Source organism: Ambystoma mexicanum, chromosome 8 (genome assembly GCF_040938575.1).
Source record: "Ambystoma mexicanum isolate Mex_15411 chromosome 8, UKY_AmexF1_1, whole genome shotgun sequence".
Classification (NCBI taxonomy): Eukaryota; Metazoa; Chordata; class Amphibia; order Caudata; family Ambystomatidae; genus Ambystoma; species Ambystoma mexicanum.
Genome location: NC_090929.1, coordinates 532,871,538 through 532,890,295, shown reverse-complemented (window position 1 = coordinate 532,890,295; position 18,758 = coordinate 532,871,538). Strand labels below are relative to the sequence as shown.

The following is an 18,758-nucleotide window of genomic DNA, read 5'->3' as shown; positions in this document are numbered from 1 at the left end:
CCACAAATGAAATGCAACCGCGGTGATGGACTATCTCTCCCCAGATTTCAAAGGGAACAGGGAAACCAAATGCTATTGTCCTGTGCAAAGAGATTATCAAATAGATCACTTTTTGAAAGCAAATGGATGCTCCGGCTAATCACATTGTGGTTACAGAGTAATTTGGGCTAGCAGATGTCGAGTGTGTGCAAATTCAGAGCAGCAGTAATTCTAGCTTTGAAAGCATGCCACTGGGACAACACTGAGAAGCAGCAAAGAATAATGTACCAGACTATACCATCACGTGGTGAGTCTGCCTTCTAGTGTAATATAGGCCCTGATTCACGGAAGCATTTTATAATGGTGCCATCCCATAGGAAATCACAAATAATTGCCACCACCAATTTTAATTCTGACATGGGCACTAGGGTTGTCATTGTAGAGTGGTTTCTTTGATAATGCCCCAACGGTGGACAGTCATAATGTCGAAAAAAAAAATGTCGACTTTCGTTTTTTTTAATTATATATTTATTTTAGGGGTTCGGGACTAAAAAAAAGGGAAAAATTAAAAAAAAATAAAAAAAAGGGGGCTGGGGAGAACCCCCCCCATTTCGAAAAAAAAATGCATTGAAAAAAAAAAGACTTTTTTTTTCGACATTTTTTTTTCGACTTTTTGACTGTCGACATTTTTGTTGTCGACATTATGACTATAAACCATGCCCAACACCTCAGCAGTCGTATTAATCCATTGTAAAACCTTGTTGCCATCCCCATGTTATCAGCACTCAAAGGAAAAATTGAAAATCATAAACAGAAAATACAATCAGTATTTGATAGTACACTGGGCATGTTCGAGTTCAAAGCAACAAGGATCCTGCTAATTGCTGGCCAGATTATTAATGTAGCATGTCCATTCTCAAGAACTTGAACCATCCAGTCATTGCATGTGTGCAACCAGCTACCCAACCTGGAGACACTGGTTGTACCATTAAGAGTTACACAAACACATTACACAGGATCCATTTTGCAAGTCAAAGAAAATACCTGGGATTATTGGTCTTCAATGGTGTCAGCTTGGGTATTTTCTACACTGCACCTAACAATTCTATCCACTGGCAGGACCCAATGGGAAGCAGTGTTGGCTATTGTCATAGGGTCAAGGGGACTCCAGAGAGTACAGGGGTGTCAGTTTCCAGAGTTTTATAAAGGCCCATCTACAGTTAAGGGGCAACTTCAAGGTCAGAAATGGCACAAATAAATCGTTCATGGTTCCAAGAAAAAATCTTTTAAACCAACTCGCTGGGTATGCCCCGCATCACTCGCAGTATATTTGTGAAGTTCCTCTTTGACAACAACATCCTTGCAGGCTGGTAGCTACTCTGTTGGCCAACGGATGGTTAAGAGTTGCAGAAATATTTCCACAGCTTTCCCTATGGGAGATGTTGGCTAGAACAACTACAGGTTGGTTGCTGAGCTCCATATTACCTCCCTGCCCCTGGGTCCTGAATCCATCACTGCCCAATGAACGGTTACTCTCCTTCTGTATATGTTTAAGCTAGCCTCCTCAGCATTCACCCAATATTCCTGCCTCCCATCTTTTTCACACAGTTGCGTTTTGTTCTTCCTGGCACTTTAGCTACGCTTCCACCTAAATGCAAGCTTCTCTACTGGCCTCTTATTTATTTTCCCTTCATCGCCTCTCTTCTCTCCTTTCCCGACAGATGTTGCTCCTCCTCCCATCTTCTTGACTCTTGTCTCTCTTGCTCTGACATCATGCTACACCATCCTCCTCTTGATGTTGGTTCAAGTTCTGCACCTAAGCAGCCACATTTCTTCTCCTACCCTCTGGTCTTTATATTGCTCTCCTCCTCCACCCAATCCTACACTAGTTTGCTTCTACCCTCCTGCTGTTTTCTTTGCTCCAGCACCTCCATCTTGTCCAAGTTCTCCTGCTCTCCCATCTTCTCCTGGACCTCTAACAACTTGTGCTCTTTGCACTTTATCCATACCACCAATCGCTCCTGCTCCTCCAACCTCTCTTGCTTCACCTCCTCCTCCTGCACCTGTGGCCTCCCCTCATGATCGCTGTCACATTAGCCCATGTCTGATTCCGCTTTGTATTGAGCTTGTGCCTACCCCTGGCCCCATGTTACAATTAGGTGTCTGCAACTTTATACTTTGTTTATTGTGAAGGCAGAATTAGTTAGGAGTTAACCACACAATTTTGATTGCAATCACTGGGGGAAATGCTTACGATTCACAATCTTGATTTCCCCATTAGAAAGGCATGGGTGGTAAAGTGCACACCCGGAAGGTTATGAGCAGGACTAGTGCTGCTCGTGCAAAGCTCATCACTTCCTGTTTATTCTTCATTTGTTTTGGAGACCGCTCACTTTGAGGAACTGAGGGGGAAGAGTTAAAAAAGCATTCTTTGGCGCAAAGTCAAATTGTGATTTAGAGTCAATGCAGTCTTGATCCCCTGGGCCGGAAGAATTACATACTTGGTAATGTTTTGCCAATTATAGGGCCCCTGCCCCTTAATCATGGTGTTGTGAGGAGGAGCATGGGATTCTTTCAAAGGACACCCTTGGACTCTACATCACATATCAGGTTCTCGTGCTCGACTGTCTGAGTAGGCCCCATGTACACAACAAGGGATAAGGAGGGGACATAGTCCCAATATACAGAATCAAGTCGCATTTTGTTTTGTTTCTGGCTGGCATCCCCGAAAATCTCCAATCCCACGTGAGTGAGCAACCGAGTCTTACAATTTGGACTGCAGACTCACACTGGAATTTACCAATGGTCCAATAGACAGAAATTGGATCCTCAATTTATGAATCACAATTTTCTGTTTACAATTTATGGGCTGGTTGTCGGTCTTGTCACAGGGTGTGGGAGTTTCTCAAGTCCCTGCAAAGCTCTCAGGTGGTATTTTATAGCTACCTAAGAATACATAGAGAAAACGGAAGGAGGGTGCCACTCTTACACTTACATGTTCAAAAATACCTTATTAATGTCTAGTTCTCTAAACGTACAAGGAGCACTGTGGTGCATACCCTAGTCACCAGGGTGATAAATGTACTCTATACATATTCTAGGGGGTTGTTAGGCAAGAAGTGATGTAGTAACCATGGGGGAGAAACTACACAACCCTTGTCCTCTTGGTATTAAGTAACCCGCCTATTGGTATAGGTCTGTGTAGTGTAGTGTGACTGAGCAGCCAGACTTTTCTGAAGAGGGGTAAATGTGAGCTGTAGAGCTGTAGCAATGAAATCCACAAATACAAGTATCCAAGTAACACTTTAAGTCAGGTTTTTTAGTTAAAATATTTATTTATTTAATGGTCATTTTTAAATAAGCGTTCTTTAAAAAGGGCAATATATGCAGCAATCAAATACACTTCAAAATACTTGTTCAGAATTCACACAAAGATGGTAGATACTCTTTAGAGGTGCTTCTTACACACTTCCTACACCCTGAGGTGACTTCACTAACTAGGACAGTAATTGCATTTATATATCACTAGTACACTTTGTAAATTCTGAGGACAGTAGGAAGGAAAGCTTAAAGGAAGGAAAGAAGGTTAGACAGGTTCTTAAAGCATGTGAGCACTTTAAATCTTCCAATGAAGTCTAGATAAAAACCTTTCACAGCAATATTAGTTTAAAACCAATGTATCACCTATGAGGGACAGTAAGAATCAAAGTTAAATGAAATAGAAGAGTCTGCAGGGAGCCAGGACAGCCAAACTCAATTGGAGCAAAGTCTATGGAGCTGAGGCACTTCTTAAATAGTAAAGGTCTTGCACAAAGTTTGAGAGTGTGGTGAAGAAAAATCACTGTAGCGTCACAAGATTTTACACTTGTGAAAGTTAGAGCTGAGATTAACTCTAGAAAATGCAGCTACTGTATGTCTCAACTCAGAAGAGCATGCTACAGACAATGAGGTAAGTAACCCAAGGCAGAACAGTGCCTTTGGTTAGAAGAAGAGGGTCAAGCTGGCTTCTGTATGGTTGCAGCGATACAGATCCTGTGTTCCTGGGCCTCAGTCGTGGGGATGAGAGGGAGGACATCTGGGGACTACTGTGGCAGCAATTCGAAGGTCGTCGGCAGCTATGGGCTCTTTTTGGATCAGCAGCACTTTGTGGTTTCAGCACTCGGTAAACAGCACCACCGCGTATCTTGGGTACCAGTTGGTCTTACTTATAATATGATATGGCATTTATAAAGTGCCTACACACAAGTGTTTCACGGCGCGACAAGGCAAGGGTGGGGGGAACAGAGGGAAGACAGAGACAACGATCTTACTAGGCCAGTCATCATTGAGATTGCACAAGTGCAGGGGAGGGGAGAAGGGGAGAAGTGCAGGGGGGCAGGGAGAGGGCACAGCGCAGTACATGGGATTGACAGCAAAAAGAAAGAAATAGAACAAATAAAAGCAATAAGTAAAAGTGCGGCCAGCTGGCGACAAGTACAATGTTAAGTGCAGACATCAGTTGTCAAGTGCTGGTAGGAGATTGTAGGGATACAGAAAACAGTCCCCCAAAGCACAGGTAGCCAGGGAGGCAGTGCAGGTGTGCAACTGGCAGGGAAGGGGAATTGGGCCCGAGATCAGAGGGTAGCCAGGTAACCAGTGAAGTTTCAGCCAGAGGTTCAGCAGAGGAGAGTAGGAGCGAAAACAGAAGCAAAAGAGGAAGGTTTTGAGGTGCTTCCAGAACCAGAGATGGTTTTCAAATTTCAGGGAGCCATGGAGGCTGTTCCAGAGGAAGGACCCAGCCAAAGAAAGATCTACCACCAACTTGTTGCTTGGAGAAGCAACTGACCCTGAGGCAGTTGGAGGTGGATGAGCGAAGAGCTTGAGAAGGAAGATATTTAGGAAGAGAGAGAGTTGAAGTTATTGAAGCCCCACACCCCAGAAGGCCTTGTGGACAATACAGAGGGTTTTGAACTTAATCCTTGCAGCCACTGGGAGCCAGTGTAAAGATTTCTGTCCTGGAGGGATACGATCCCTGGGCTTCAGGCCACGGACAAGTCTCGCAGTCCTGTTCTGGATCAGTTGCAGAGGGCGGAGAGTAGAAGCAGGCAGATTTAGAAAGAGGCTGTTGCAGTAGTCCAGCCTAGACAGAACCAGAGCCCTGGAGACAGTGAGCTTATGGGGGAAGGAGAGGAAAGGAGAATACCTCTGAGGAGGTGCAGCTGGTAGTGTGACTTCTTAGAGACGTCAGAGATGTGTGGAGTAAAAGATGACCCCAACGTTTTTAGCCTTGCAGGTGGGAGCAGGAAGAGTGTCAAGAGAGGCCGTCAGAGTAACAAGAAAGGAGGGAGTGGGTGTGCCGATGAGGAGAATCTCAGTCTTACTGGCAATAAGGCAGAGATCATTGGGGACACACAACTCCTGGATAGCAGACAGACAGTCAGAGATGAGAGAAGGAGAAGAGGTGGCTGAAGGTAGCCTGAAAATGAGCTGAGAGTCATCCGCATAGCACTGAAAGTTGGGGCAGAGAACAGCAATGTGGTGGGCAAGAAGTGGAAGGTATTGGTTGAACAGTCACGGAGAGAAGTAAGGCCCCTGGGGAACACCACAGGTAGAGATAGAGCTAGAGATAGAAGAGAGAAAGGACGCAAGTTGGACCTGGGAAGTTTGATCGGAGAGGAAAGAAGCGAGCCAAGCCATGGCCTGATCGGTGATACCCAGATTATCACAGAGATAGTTGAGCAGGATGGCATGGTTGACCATGCCAAAGACACAATAAAATGAGGACACAGGGGTGTTGGAATGAAGGTTGGAGAGCAGGTATTCACAGATGTTCAGGAGAGCAGTTTCCATGCTTCTGGCAGCTCTGAAGCCAGACTGATGGTCATGGAGACCACCAACAGATTCAGTGCGAAGATTAAGCTGGGAGATGGCCAGCTTTTCCAGGAATTTGCCCAGGAAAGGAGTGATGGAGTTTGGGTGATAGTTAGCTGGCAGGACGGGTCGGCATAGGGTTTTTTAGGAAGAGGGTGCACAAGGGATTGTTTCAGGGGGGAAGGGAAGACTCCAGTGGTAAAGGAGTGGTTGAAGAAGTCAGCCAGAGCAGGAGCCAGGGTGTCTATGTGGTCCTTGATGGTTTTGGAGGAACAGGGATGAACATGTTTTGACGAGAATTTCATAGATCAGACTTGTCTAGAAACCTTGTCTGGGGAGAACAGGGGAAAGGCAGAGAAGGAGTGAAGAGGTGAGGTGGCCGAAGGAACGTCAGAGGAAGAGCAGGGAGTAGAGGAGGGGGGAGGAAGAGAGAGGACAGGATGTCCTGAGTTTTAGAGATGAAATGAGAAGCCAGAGCTGTGCAGAGGGCCTGGGAGGGGACAGAAGTGGTAGAGACTGCAGCAGGATTGGCCAGTGCCTTCTTTACTCATTGAGTCCTGTACTCTGGTGAGTGGAGTCGAGCTCTGGTCGTCCTGCTTCTGGAAGGTCTTGAGGAGCTTCCGGGAGCTTTTTTGCCAGCTTACAAACGTTGCACTCATCTACTGATTTCTTGACCCCTGGCACCCGATTCCTGCAGCAGTAAAAAGAAGTACAGCCAGTGAGGGAAGATGGTTCAGCAGAGTTCATCTCAGGGTTAGTTGGTCCCACTAACCCAAGGGAAGAAGTCGTCCCTTCCAGAGCTTCTCTGGTCTGTCAGAAAATGGAGTTTCAGCACAGCTGTAGGGCTTGACCGGGCAGGTCAACGATCCAAGAGGCTGCAGCAAGCTTTGTTCATGGTTTCTTCATCAGGTTGTTCTTCCCAGTGGTGGACTCTTGTCTCTAGTCCCAAAACCCTCACCTTTTTAGCAGGTTTCTCCCATTCATACACAGCTTAGCTGTCACTCAAACAGCAGGGTGGCTGTCCTGTATGTGGACTTATCAGCTTTCCTCAAAAACCTGACTTTACAGTATTTTTACCACATGCGCCAAAGAGGACTTCATGGTCATGGGTCCAATGTGATCACTAGGTTCCCAGAGTAGTCATCCCATCACAGTTGCACCATAGTGCCTTCCCAGTGCTAAGCAAATGGAAAGGCTGGTTTCGGGGAGTGGATGCATTTCAGTAGTCCCTAGGAATGGCTATCATCCTTTACAAATTCCCTGTTGGAGGTTTACATTATTATAATGCCCTCTCCCCCATTCATAATACATTTATGAAAGGATGAAAGTGGTCAGTGGAAATATTATAATAGAGGATCTTCATTTATGATTAAAATGTAACAGTTTATGAGTTAATTTATACCCAAATATTCAAGTGAATAATATGCTGTTGCATCTCATTTGGTGCTTTACTGACTGGGCAACCTTTTACGGTTTGGTCTTTAGGCGTACCTACAGGCTCCACTTTGCTTTCTCTGTATTATGGCCAGTGGAGGTCAGACACATCGTTGTAATTGGCAATCCTACGATGTAATCTTTGAGGACACTTTTCCCAGCTGTAAACCAGTTTTCTTTAAGCCTACCCACTCCTGAATTCAGGTACTGATGGTGCACCCTTCTCCTGTTCACACCACTGGCTAGAGTGACATTACAGTTAATTGATCAAAGGGGGCTTTAATCACTATCTGGGCTGTTTCTAATCAACAGTAGGATAATGGGGCATACACAAGTACCAGCATTCTCATCCTGTCCTTTTAAGCATGCCTGTGTTTAGTTCATTTGTTTTTTTTCCCCAGACAGAATTCATGTCTCACAATTCGAATCATACCATACCATGTTTTGCTCAATCAAAATATACTTTTCTGGGGAAACTGCTGTATTTTATATAAATATCAGATTAATCAGAAGGGTAATATGAGCAGGAGACTAGTTTTAATAAAATTCAAATCCTATAGAAAACCGTGTTTCCCCAATAGAGAGAACATATTTAGGATTTTCCGGAACTGAGAGAAGAGGTTACAGTGGCTGAAGGAAAGCACTTGTGTGATAGAGGTATTCCCAAAACCTAACTCCAGGACAGCACGCTTGGGGACCAAAGGTGGCAACCATGTGGCTACTCTTTCGTGGGTCAGTGTTGGAGTTAGGCCAAACCAGTGCTGAAGTCTCTGTGGCCTCCTATACTACCTGAAAGGGCATTGGGGTCAGAACACTCGAAGGCCCATGCAGGAGACAAAGGGGCTATACTGGTTGGGTGTGGTGTAAAAGGTCTGTCCTGAGTAAGTGGATAATACTGCAAGTCACGTCCCTCTTTCACCCTTGCCCGATAACTTCAGAGCATCTTCCAATGCACGTAGCAATAGATTGGATCTAGCTCACTAAAAGGGAATATGCATATTAGCTGGTGGGTGAGTGACATGTCTCTGCACACCACTGTGTTCATTAAATGCTTTCAGGTGGAATACATTTTATTTTGTCACAGTAAAACATTTTGTGAGTGTGTGTGTATATAAAGATTATCTCCACATATTTGCCACGGCTAGGTTTTTATTTATTTATTTACTGGTCACTTATTATGCGCTTATACAATTAGCAACACTGTTCACCCACAGGGCAAACATGGTGGGGACAGGGGAAGGTAGACAATACATTACAACAAGGATAAACAATTGTATTAATGGTACAAACAATAATGAGAATAAAGGGAAGGGGAGACAAACCTACTATGCCTTTTGTGTGTTCAGAACGTGCGAGTGCAGAGGGGGAGGAGTGATGGATAACGTGCTTTGATGCTCATGGACAAGTGCTCAGGGTAAGTGCTAAAAGGCGAAGAACGTAGGTGCAACCACCTATGGGTAGGGTGAGCCCAGCTAAATGCAGCAGAAAGACAGCAGCTGGGATGAGAGATTTGGGGGTCAAGGCCCCGAGGACACAAAGGCCCTGCAAATCAGTCATGCTGCTTTAAGATTAGCAGGGAAGAAGGGAGGAGAAAGAAGAGGTAAAGAGAAGAAAGGTTTTGAGGCTTTTTTGGAACTTAAGGAGGTCTTGCTCAAGACACAGAGGGAGAGGGAGGCTGTTCCACAGGAGGGAGTCAGCCGAAGAAAGTGATCGCCAACCAGCTCTCAGTTTAGCAAAGCGCTTAAAACTCAGGGAGTTGGTGCCAGAGTAACAGAGGAGTCTGGAGTGAGAGTATTTGGTCAGGAAGCGTTGAAGATAGATAGCCTTCTGTATGATACAGAGGGATTTGAATTTAATCTGTGCTGAGACCAGGAGCCAGTGAAGGCTTTGTAGGGCAGGAGAGATGCGGTCCCTAGGCTTGAGGCCAAGGATAAATCTTGCTGCCCTATTCTGGGTTAGCTGAAGAGGTCACAGGGTGGAGGAAGCAAGATTAAGGAGGAGGTTATTTCAAAAGTGTAGCCTTGAGTCTCTGGGGGAAGATGAGGAAGGTTAGAGACCCTTTTGAGAAGGAAGAGCTGAAAGTGGGACTTCTTGGCAATATCCTGAATATGAGAGATGATGGAAAGGGAGGAGTCGAAGATGACTCAGAGATTCCTAGCTACAGTGGAGCAACGAGCCAATTGAGGAAGACCAGAGAGCAGGGAAGAAGCATGTTGCAGGGGACCCGATAGGGAGAATCTCTGTTTTGCTGGCATTGAGGCAGAGGTCATTGGCAGTGCATCAGGCCTGGATGGCAGATAGGCAGTCAGGGCTGAAGGAGGGTGCAAGGGTGTCAGTGCGAAGTTTGAAGAAAAGTTGTGTATCGTCATCATAGCAATGGGAGTTAGGGGAGAAGGAGGAAATGAGTCATGCCAGCAGAGAAAGGTTTATGTTAAAGAGCCATGGTGGGAGCCTTGGGGGACGCGACTGGTAGCAGAGGAAGAATGGGAGGAGAAAGGGCCCAGAATGGTTTTGGAGGAACAGTCAGTTAGGAAGTTGGTAAGCCAGTCCAGTGCCCACTCCGAGATGTCATGGATGTCATGAAACCTTTTTATGAGGAAGAAATGATCCACTGTGTCAAATGCAGAAGAGAGATCAAGAAGGATGAGGACAGCAGGGGAGTTAGAGTTAAGAGATGCAAGTAATTCTTCACAGGTGTTCAGAAGAGCAGTTTCCATGCATCTGAATGCTCGGAATCCAGACAGGTGGTCATGTAGGCCGCCTACAGGTTCGGGATGAGAGTTGATTCGGTAGAGGGCCAGCTTCTCAAGCAGTTTTCCCAGGAAGGAGGTGATGGAAATCGGTCAGTAGTTGACTGGGCAGGAAGGGTCTCCAGAGGGATTTTTAAGGAGGGGGCGCACAAGCGAATGCTTGAGGGAAGATGGAAAAGAACCAGTAGCAAAGGAGTGGTTGCAGAGATCAGCCAGAGCAGGGGCGAGAGAGGGGATATTTTCCTTGATGGTTCTGGAGGAGCAAGGAGCAACCTGTTTGGACGAGACCTTCGTGGAGTTGACAACTCTGGTGACTTCATCAGGGGAAACAGGAGAGAAGGAGGGGAAGGAGGAAGGTGAATGGAAGGGGGTGGGGTGAAGAGGGTGTAAGGTTTGGTTGGGAGAGTGTGCGTGACAAGGTTGTTCAGTATGTCCTGGGTTTTGGAAGTGAAATGAGAGGCGAGTGCATTGCAGAGGGCCTGGGAGGAGTAGGGGCAGAAGATGCTGCTGATGGGTTGGCATGTACCCTGCAGATTTGGAAGACTTCAGCCTTGTTGTTGGACGCATTGGACACTCGTGCCTGAATGTGGGCTCTTTTTTTGGCACGGATGGACAGTATGTAGTGTCTCTGGATCAGGCAGCAGGCCAGTTTGTCAGAGGGCGATCCTGAAGTGTGCCGCTTCCGTTCAGCAGCCCGGCAATTACGTTTTTGGTCTGCAAGGTCGGAGTCGTACCAGGTGTTATACTTGGAAGCAGGTTTGAGGTGGATCCTCATGACTGGGGCATGGGTGTCAAGGGTGTTGGTGATGGACAGATACAGGTTGCTGAGGGCAGAGCACGCAGAAACGTCTGTGTTGGGAGGGCAAGTAGGAATGAAGGTGGAAGAGAAGGCGGCAGCTGACACTCTTTTCATCGGATGGATGTTCGTGAACGAGGTTGGCAGAGCTTTATGAGGAGTTGTCACAGGGCCATAGGGACCAAAGTAAGAGGTGAGGAGAGAGTGGTCAAACCAGGAGAGAGGGTTGACCTGGGGAGAAGAGATTGAGGTTGGAGTGGATGATAGCATCTAGCGTGTGACCAGCAGAATGGATAGGGCCAGAGGGAAGAATGGAGAGGGATAGAGAGGAGCAGAATTCAGTGAAGAGGGTGGTTGCTGTGCATGGGGAGCCTAGGTGGATGTTGAAGTCACCTAGTAGTAGCAGGTTGGAGGTGCTAGAGAAGATGGAGGTACAGAAGTCTGCACATTCAGATAGGAAAAGATAAGAAGTGTCAGGTTGGTAGATGGTAGCAATGGTCAGGGTGGAGGAAGGAGAGATGACCAATTTGCACACTAGGCTCTCAAAGGACAAATAGTGCTGAGTGGGTAGGATGGCAGAAGAATCCACTCTGGGAAGATTAAAGCAACTCCACCGCGAGCACGGTGGGGTTGAGGTTTAGAGGTGATCTTATAGCCATCCGGGAGGAGTGAGTCAAAGGAAGTAACTGAGCTGGCATTGAACCAAGTTTCTGTGAGTGCAAGTATGTCCAGGTCAGTGCCTTCAAGGAGAAGGCAGATGTCAGCAGAATATTTGATGGCCGAGTGTGAGTTGAGGGTTGCCAGATGGAGACGATAACTGCCTTTGAAGATTTTTTGAGGTGGAGTCTGGAGAGGTGGAGTAGAGGTGGTAGAAGGGGGAGGGGCAGGGGAAGGCATGAGCCGGTCAAATAGGAGGATGTTGGCCTGAGGGCGTTGAATCAGGACTGTGCCCGTGATGTAAACATTGATACAGCAGCGAGAAGACAAGAAGCCCGCAAGGAGGACTTCCCACTTGGTGCCACTATTAATGGAAGTTGAATAAGGTGGGAAAGTGGCAGTGAGGTGAGGTGAGAGGTCCATAGGTCGGGGGATGGATGGAAAAGGGGATGACCGTGAAGATTTATCTTGAGGATGCACTGACATAGGTGTCTGCAATTGGGAGGCTTGGGTTAGCAGCCAGGATGTCTTTTTATGCTTTTTACGTCCAGATTTAGTGAGAGAGGGAGGATAGGTGATGGTGTAGCAGTTCAAGAAGAAGGGAGAGATGCCGAGTACCATCTTAGAAAGAGGGAGGATGAAAGAGGCAAAGAGAAAGTGAGAGGTGAGGTGGGGGTGAGTATGCTGCAAAGCACAGTTCTGAAGGTAGAATGAAGAGTCATCGAAGAGCATGGGGAATCTGCAAGGTGGATGACTTGAGAGGCAGAGGAAATAAGCTCAGTGGAGCCGAGGCAGCCACTAAGTAGCAGTTCTCGCGTGATGGCATGAGTAGGGAAGATACAGTCAAGAGGACTGTTGAATATAAATATATAATTAAGGAGCATTTTCACTGAAGATTTCGGAAAGTGGGGGCTGGAGCACAGGCAGGCACGGACAGGGCCTAGAAGTGGGCCTTTGAAGAGGGGGCCAGCTAACGCCTGCTGTTTCCCCGATAGGCCAGATGAATGAAAAGACAGCCTATAGGGATGAAGGAGGCAGTGAATGAAGAAGGCGGCGGCCAGCTTGGAATTGCCACGTGGTGCCAGGAACAGAGGGCACATAGGTGAACGATTCACACTCAGCCAACAGTGCCACTTCCTCAAGTCCAGGTAGATGCTCATGAAAAGCAACGCAGTGTTCGGCGTGCTTAAAAGGACATTCATGAAAATAAAAGCGTTTATTAAGTAAATTCTGATTTCTTTGTAATTTGCTTTTTTCACAAACGCTCCTACATCATGTAATCTTAGTGGAGTAAGGGTTGCAGGCAGGCAATGAGGCTTCTGGGGCGACAGAGCAGCTTCCGGATACCAGTCAGGGCTGGCAAGGAGTACACATCCTCGTGACTCAGAGTGCAAGGGTTAAGAGTGTGAAAATAAGATGTCTGCTTTTACTGGCCTCCATTCGTGAAACCCAACACTTACAGTTCGCACTGACAGGGAGGCAAGTTACAGCACTAGCTTAAGTGTACAAAGGCTGTTCACCTTTACCCTTAACCCCAAGGAACCAAGATGCTGCAGATACAGTTAATCATCTTTATTGACCTACTCCCAATTCCATATTTTACAGGTTTGATGGGTGCATATCAACACATGGCTATTGTGAAGAACCACAGACCACAGATGCCGCGTCCGAAGGCAGTTCAGTACAATAGCGAAGAATGATAGAATAAGCTTCTGGATAATTACCCGCACTTTTTCCTCAATCGTCCTAGGGTGGAATTTATACCAGTGGGAACATATGCCTTGAGAAAACAGTGCTCGAAACACATGTCGGCTGATTCAGAAGTTGCTTTGCTCTGTTAAATTTTAATTAAATACAATATTGTGGGCAATTTGGCGCAGTGTGGTTGTATCTCTGCAATATAAGACTTTATCATGTGTTAGACCAGAAATGGATTGATAAAAAGCATCCATAACTTCTTGCAGAAGAGTCACAAGGCGTAATATGGAGAAAAGTCCCTCGATAAACCACTTCATAGTAAGCTGTCCCAGCTATACATGTTACAGACCAAGATGATGAATGTACGTGCATAGAAGTACACTATTCAGTAAACTGGGGAGTTTCCCTACCTTGATTTTGCCAAACTCTAGCTGCTTCTGCAAGGTGTACATCTGTTCCGTCCTCTCCATCCTGCGGGCCCCTTCGTTGCATTTCCTGACCAGCTACAACAAACGAAAAGCATCCAATCAGAACTCTTCGAGTTGCTCTTGATGTAAACAGACCACGTTTTGTAAGAATGGCAGTTCGTTTTATTGTTAGTCATACTAATGTCACATGAGACAACAACGGCTTAAGAAAAAGAATAAGACTATCTAGGCACAGCATACAATCAAAAGGAAACGTGTTTGAAAACATACACATAAATGTAAGGAACAGCCCAGCATAACTATAATTATAATTGTTTTTTTATAACTTGCTTTTGATACCGAAGACGTTTCTAAGCGTGGACCGGGATTCGAACCTGTGTTCCTGTGCGTAATCTTGCTCCCAAAACAAGCACGTTGCCGCTGAGCTAGACTACCCGTATACTATGCATTGAAATATGCCATTTCTAGAAGTGTGCATATTTTCTACAGGTATTTTACGAGTCATTTTTCAGAAGCCAGATTTATGAAAAAATATTAAAACATCTCATATCTGCTGAGACTTTCATGGTGAAGATTTGGGGCCTGATTCATGGATTATTTGCGCCAAAACAAAACAGGATTTGTGCGCCATTCTGCCCGCAAATCCCCATTAGTTAAACAGGGATTTGCGGGCAGAATGGCGCACAAATCCCATTTTTTTGCGCAAATAATCCATGAATTAGGGGCTAGGACTTTTATGTAGCATGGCTAAGGATGGAAAACAAGACCTCCTAATGAAGGGTGACCAGATTTTCAAGACAAAAAACCGGGACAGCCAACAACATAAAAGAAGGACTCCACCCAACCGCCCCCCTCATTCCCCACCATCCAAACCGGACCTCCCCCACCCCCATTCCCACACAGTATATGCATACAAATTGTGCGGCTTTGAGTTTTGGTAAAATACCAACCATGATACTGATTGAATTATGCATTTTAATGTTATATTTGTACAATGAACTTGGCTGTTATTCGTATTAGTGTCAAAATGTTGAGCATCTCAACTAGAACACACACAAGCATGTAAATATTAATAACAGAGGTGCTTTTGCTCTGTTTGACATTGCATATCTTGCTATGTACTTTCCTCTCAGCCTGTCTATGTGGTGCAAGCAATTAATGTATAAGGTTTGTACCTTGAGCGTTGGGGGTTTGAACTCATCCTATGATGACAACATTCTTAACATCTAATACTGTTTATGTAGTTGATAATTGTTGTTAAGAAAAGAAAACGGGACTGTCACTCTCCCTTTGCTCAAAACCGGGAAATTATTTTTTAAAACATAAAAACTATCGGGACAGGGGGACAGATGGCAAAACCGGGAAGTCTGGTCACCCTAGCCTACTGATCTCTCGTTTAATGTGACCCCACAAACTAGGTTTAGTCTTAAGTTCTAGGCTTGCTCTTGCACTACCGCATATCCCCATTGAATGTGATCAGCTATGTGGGTTTTGTGGGTTCTGGCATCATGACACAGTAAGAACACTTTGACCTGACTCCAGGAATCGGGGGACGTTTCGCAGAGAAGCCAGAGCGGACACCACGCAGGCCTGTTGACATTGCGTAGGATCCTTTTCATTAAAAAAAAAAAAAACACACGCACAAAATAAATACAAAATAAAAAGCTTGCCAAAAAAAAGGTTCACAAATAATTGAAAAGTAAAAATGATGGGAAACAGCTAGTAAATGGAAAATTTAAGTGAGCTCACTCACCCACTTGTCCAGGTGGGCTGTTTCAGATTTGAAACCTCAACCAGACGCAATCGCCACTGGTCAAAACTGTGATCAATTATTTCTTAGCAGCTGGGCACCCAACAGCAAAGTCTTGTGTGTGTTTTTTAAATGCATTTGATACACCTTGGATGTCAAGCATTTTGTGATTCAGGAAAATGAAAATAAAAATACTATGCAGAAATAAAGCATTGCATGAAAAATAAAAGTGGAAAGTGCATAATGGATCATGGCTCAGGCATCAATGCAAAAGCAAAGGGAATACACTCTCTGCCGTGCTTAGCCAGCAGAACATGAGGTTAGGGCTGGCACGAAGGCATCAATAGGGGATGCCAGCTGAATGAGGCCGAGGCCTTCTGTAGAGACTGATGAGTGATGGTAGGAGCAGTGTGGCAGCCAAAGGGGCAGGTATATCACTACCCCACATATGACATTATTTACAGGTATGTGTGCATTAGCGAGAGGACATGCACACACAGACATCTCTATCCCGAGACACAGCCCCTCCGCTTCCAAACTTCTGCATGGCTGGAGTGATTGATGTCGTAACCATTTGATCCGGACAGCCAAATCTCGTGGCCTCCCGAGTGATCGTATAAGGTTCATGATAAAATACTTGCATGTTTAAACTCCTATCAAGCCCAGTGTGTATATTGTCCTTTGCGATTCAAACATACAACCTTTTTTACCATGTACGACATATTTGTCAAATATAAAAAAAAAATATCCTTCTCATGTTCCAAAATATTATTTGCTTTAATGAAAGACAGCCTGGAACCCTGGCTGGTACTATTTAACACCTCTACTATCATGTGTTCTTGGAACGCATCAAAATCAACTTAAAATCAATTCACTGTTTCTTCTGTGAGCACCAATGCAATGTTTAATTTTGTATGCTGGCCATGGATTTTTTGAGAGAGTTGCTGAACTGTTACAAAATTGTCGAACACCAATAATTAATCATAGTTAATACACACAATTTAAGACCCTGCAGCCTGGCCCTGTGGTCCGTTAAAAAGTCCGTCAGAAACCCAGGACCTCCCCACAGCCAATAGGTGTTCCTCTTACCTAGGCTCACACATACATACATTGCACCCTCCATGTGATGGCGGCCTGCCTGCTGGACACAAGCAATCACAATGGATGCCTACAAATACCAGACGGGATACCGCCCGAGGATGCCTCTGTTGCTGCTGCTCTCATTTTACTTTTAACAAAAGAAACACAGCACGGTCCCTCCCCCAACCCCAGTAGATTTGAGTTATTTCCTCTCTTTGCGCTGTCAACAATGGATGGGGTGCCTCTAGAAACTGTACACCTTAATACACAATTCTAACCCTCAGAGAGAGATGGAGTAAGGGGGCTGTGGAGGACAAGGGAGATCGACACTGAGGAAGAGATAGCGAATGAGTGAGACAGTGAGAGAGAAAAAGAGTGCAGAGAAAGAGCGGTATATTGGTGGCATAGAATTTGCCCGGTACAGCTGGTATGGATCCATGTGATCACTACGACCCCCAGAATTCCGACAGCTGAAAATGCAGACTTTTTAAATTAATTTTTTTAACCCCCCCTTTTACAGCATATACATATGTGGGGGGAGACTCCCTTCACCCCCCTGTGATCCCCCATACTACTATTATATCCCATACCCCCCTCCACATATATATGTGATGTAAGGGGGAGGTCGAAATAAAGTCAGAATTTCGGGGTCAGAAATCTCAGGGTGACATTTTGGACCATTACCGCTGGTTTGATTTATTAAGGACATGGGTTTTCGACTAAAATTCTTTACTTGGCCACATAGTGGTCAGTATATTTCCATCACAACAGAACACTGCTGTGAAGTATTTCTTTCTCCATTCTGGGATGCAAGTTATTTTTAAAACAATGATTTTTTAGCCCTGAAAACCTTTGGTCCTGCCTTCAAGCTGAGTTAAGGTTGTGCTCCTAAGGTTCAGCTTACATGTGTTCTTCCGGTTGGAGGGGGAGTGGGCCTAGGCATGGTCCATCCAGTTTTCTGAACCATTGACTGTAAAAGTATGCAGTGGTTCCTGGCACTTTTCTTGTATAGCTACTTGTGTTGCTCCTATGCTTTCCTTCCCATTCTATGGTTTCCTGTGATGTTCTGTGACATTAGGCTTACATTTCCGGATATCGGGTTACTAATTGCCTGTGCATCGCCTTTCCCTTTCTGGGTGGTTGGCTGACTAAGGAACACGGGCAGAGTATGACAATGCTTTAATGCCCATCATTCAGCTCCCTCTTTCCTGTTCTGGTCATCCCAGAATCAATTAGTCACGTACTACTCTCAAGAATCTCCTAAGAAATAGTTGACAGGATTAGTGATTCTGCTATAGTCAGACATCACTCTTTTCATCCCCTCATGCTCTCCTCTTCGTTCCCATTGTCAGAGATAATCTGGGGTGAACACTGTCCTCCCTCCCGTCCTTCACCCCCTTCGCCTCCCCCGCTGAGTCATGGTGCTTACTTGGGTATAGTGGGATCTCTTTTCACATTTGTTTTGTAAAGGAGTTGGTAAGAAGCATGCAATAGACTTGAGGAAAGGGATTGGAAGGTCCTCGGAATGCTTCCATCAGGGATTCATTGGTGACAGCAGCAGGTCTTGGTTTCCACTGCTTCATGGCCTTGTCATTTGCACAGAAGGGTTTGAATGGGATTAGTTTGGGTACAGTCGTTTGTGGTTCGTTATTCCTTTCCATATGCATTTGCTGGTTTGATCATCCAGGCCAAGGCAGTTCAGTGTTCTTGATGGCCCTATGAGAGTTGGGCCATGCAGTGAATGATTCAGCAGCATTATCAAGGGCATGGGAGGATTTTGTGCCATTTGGAATTTTCTAGTAGGGTTCCTTGGCATTTATTGTGTAAGAGTGGTTTAGTGAACATTCCAATCAGCATCTATGCAACTTAGGTAACCATTCCTTACACAGAACTCTGCATACAGAAATTTCACACATGTTTTTGGTTATTTTGGATAGTAGAAGGACCAAGCCCTTTCTGCCTTTTACATAGTCTCCCCTTGGTCCACTATCGTCCATCAACCCTACGTAGCCTGGATGTTCCCGATGACTTATTTGCTCGTCTTTCCTACAGCTACCCTTAACCTAGCGATCCCTCCTGTCTCAACCCCTCCTGCTGCAGCATAATGTCACAGCTCCTCCGAGGCCTTGGGAGCAAAGTGGCTCCAGTTTGTGATTGGCCAAGCAAGCACACAGGGTTAACATTTTCTCTCGGACTTAGCTTGAGGGTGCAGGAGGCTGGAGGATCCATGGGAAGCTGTGTCCATGATTCTAAATAAAAAGCTTAGGACATTGAATTCTGGGTTTTGTGATGAATCGGAGGATGCCGCCCCTTCTCCCTTGGGGGACCTTTGCCAA

General features: G+C 45.5%; 1 protein-coding gene across 2 annotated transcripts in view; it reads right to left on the bottom strand.

The window, feature by feature from the left end:
• The window catches only part of ARHGEF16 (Rho guanine nucleotide exchange factor 16), a 440,772-nt gene that overhangs the window by 91,482 nt on the left and 330,532 nt on the right, over positions 1-18,758 (bottom strand). For both annotated transcript variants that reach the window (XM_069610226.1, XM_069610225.1), the window contains exon 10: positions 13,575-13,667. In XM_069610226.1, the coding sequence (XP_069466327.1) occupies positions 13,575-13,667 (93 nt within the window). The remainder of the gene's footprint in view (positions 1-13,574; positions 13,668-18,758) is intronic.